We start from the raw sequence: 1,301 nt of genomic DNA on the forward strand, positions 1-1,301 counted from the left end.
CTATGAGTAGTCTTAATTTTTTGTACAACAAAATGAGACCAGAAACTAAGTTTGCATAAACGAGTTTCATTACATGAACCAATATAGTGAAAACAGTTTAAAAAAATGCAGCAGAGAGCAGAGAGTCGCTGTCTTCCTCAAACAATCATGCCAGGTTGAAGTTGGAACGCTAGCCTCGAAGAAGCCCGCTGGGGCCAGCAACCGTGGCGATCAGTGCCATCGGATTTCCAAATATCACCGCTATGATGACACTCGCGACCACACCGACGATCTTGCGGAAGCGGTCGAACCCGCGGCTCCTACGCGTACTCGCGGGCAGGCTCAGCAACACGCCGTCGATTATCGGTGCTTCCGCTAGCACGATCTGGCCGCCGCTGCTAACCTTCCGGGTTCGGGGGGCGCCCTTCAAGCACGCAACGTGCAGGTAGGAAACCTCGCCGTCGCAGTAGGAGCGATAGGCCCAGAACTCGCTGCGGTACCCGTTTTTTCCGCAGAAGCGGCACGGACGCGACGCCTCCTTGCGGAGCTCGAACACCTGGCCGTCCTGGACATGGCGCTCCGGTAGCTGGGCACAGGAGGGGTGGAGGTCGAGGCCGCTCTTGTGGCAGTGGTACACGAAGCCTACCACGTCGTCGCCGCACGCGTCGCAGTGCCGGCCGCCGGAGGGGGGCTCGTGGTGGAAGGTGAAGGTGCATTTCTTGAAGAGGGCGTGCTGGAGGGTGGCCGTCGGGACGGCGCAGCAGGTGTGGAGGTCGAAGCTGCATGCCTCGCAGCTGTACCTTGGCCCGTCGTCGCCGAGCTGCATGCAGCCGTCGCATCGGAACGGAGCCCCGCCGGTGGTCACCAGCTTCAGCTCGTGCGCCGTGTGGGCGGGGTGGGAGATCGCCGGCGGTAGGTCCTCGAAGAGCCTCATGGTTGACGAACTTTACTTGCTTCTCGATTGAGGCTAGCTAGCAACAACTCCAAGTAACTGCTGTTGAGAACTTCTCAGGCTATGGGTGGGGTGGGAGATCGCCGGCGGTAGGTCCTCGAAACGCTTCTCGATTTGTGAACGGATGGAGAATCTTTGTACTAGCTGAGTAAGCGCGTATACGTCACTTGTTTAGGTCACCAGCATACGTAGGAGTAATTCCTTAGAGTGCAAGATTCAGCGGATTTGATCAGTTTGCGTAGCTTGTCCCAACTCCTAATTTTGTAAATTTCCGTTAAATTACGTATCAACTTCGTTGAAAAACAGTGTCATGGAAAGAGCATCCCCTTGGAAAACAGTGTAATGGACCCATCCGTTTATTTTCATTTGG

At 55.7% G+C, this 1,301-nt stretch overlaps 1 protein-coding gene across 1 annotated transcript; it reads right to left on the reverse strand.

Annotated features, from left to right (window-relative positions):
• LOC127298037 (protein VACUOLELESS GAMETOPHYTES-like) lies at positions 1 to 1,012 on the reverse strand. The gene has a single exon (XM_051328034.2). It carries the CDS (start codon positions 911 to 913, stop codon positions 170 to 172), a length of 744 nt encoding a protein of 247 aa, XP_051183994.1. The 5' UTR covers positions 914 to 1,012; the 3' UTR covers positions 1 to 169.
• Between the last annotated feature and the right edge of the window lie 289 nt (positions 1,013 to 1,301).

This window comes from Lolium perenne, chromosome 7, assembly GCF_019359855.2.
Source record: "Lolium perenne isolate Kyuss_39 chromosome 7, Kyuss_2.0, whole genome shotgun sequence".
Taxonomy (NCBI): domain Eukaryota; kingdom Viridiplantae; phylum Streptophyta; class Magnoliopsida; order Poales; family Poaceae; genus Lolium; species Lolium perenne.

What these genes read in the sequence shown, in the direction of transcription:
- LOC127298037 (XM_051328034.2), bottom strand. Translation starts at nt 913, where the DNA reads ATGAGGCTCTTCGAGGACCTACCGCCGGCGATCTCCCACCCCGCCCAC.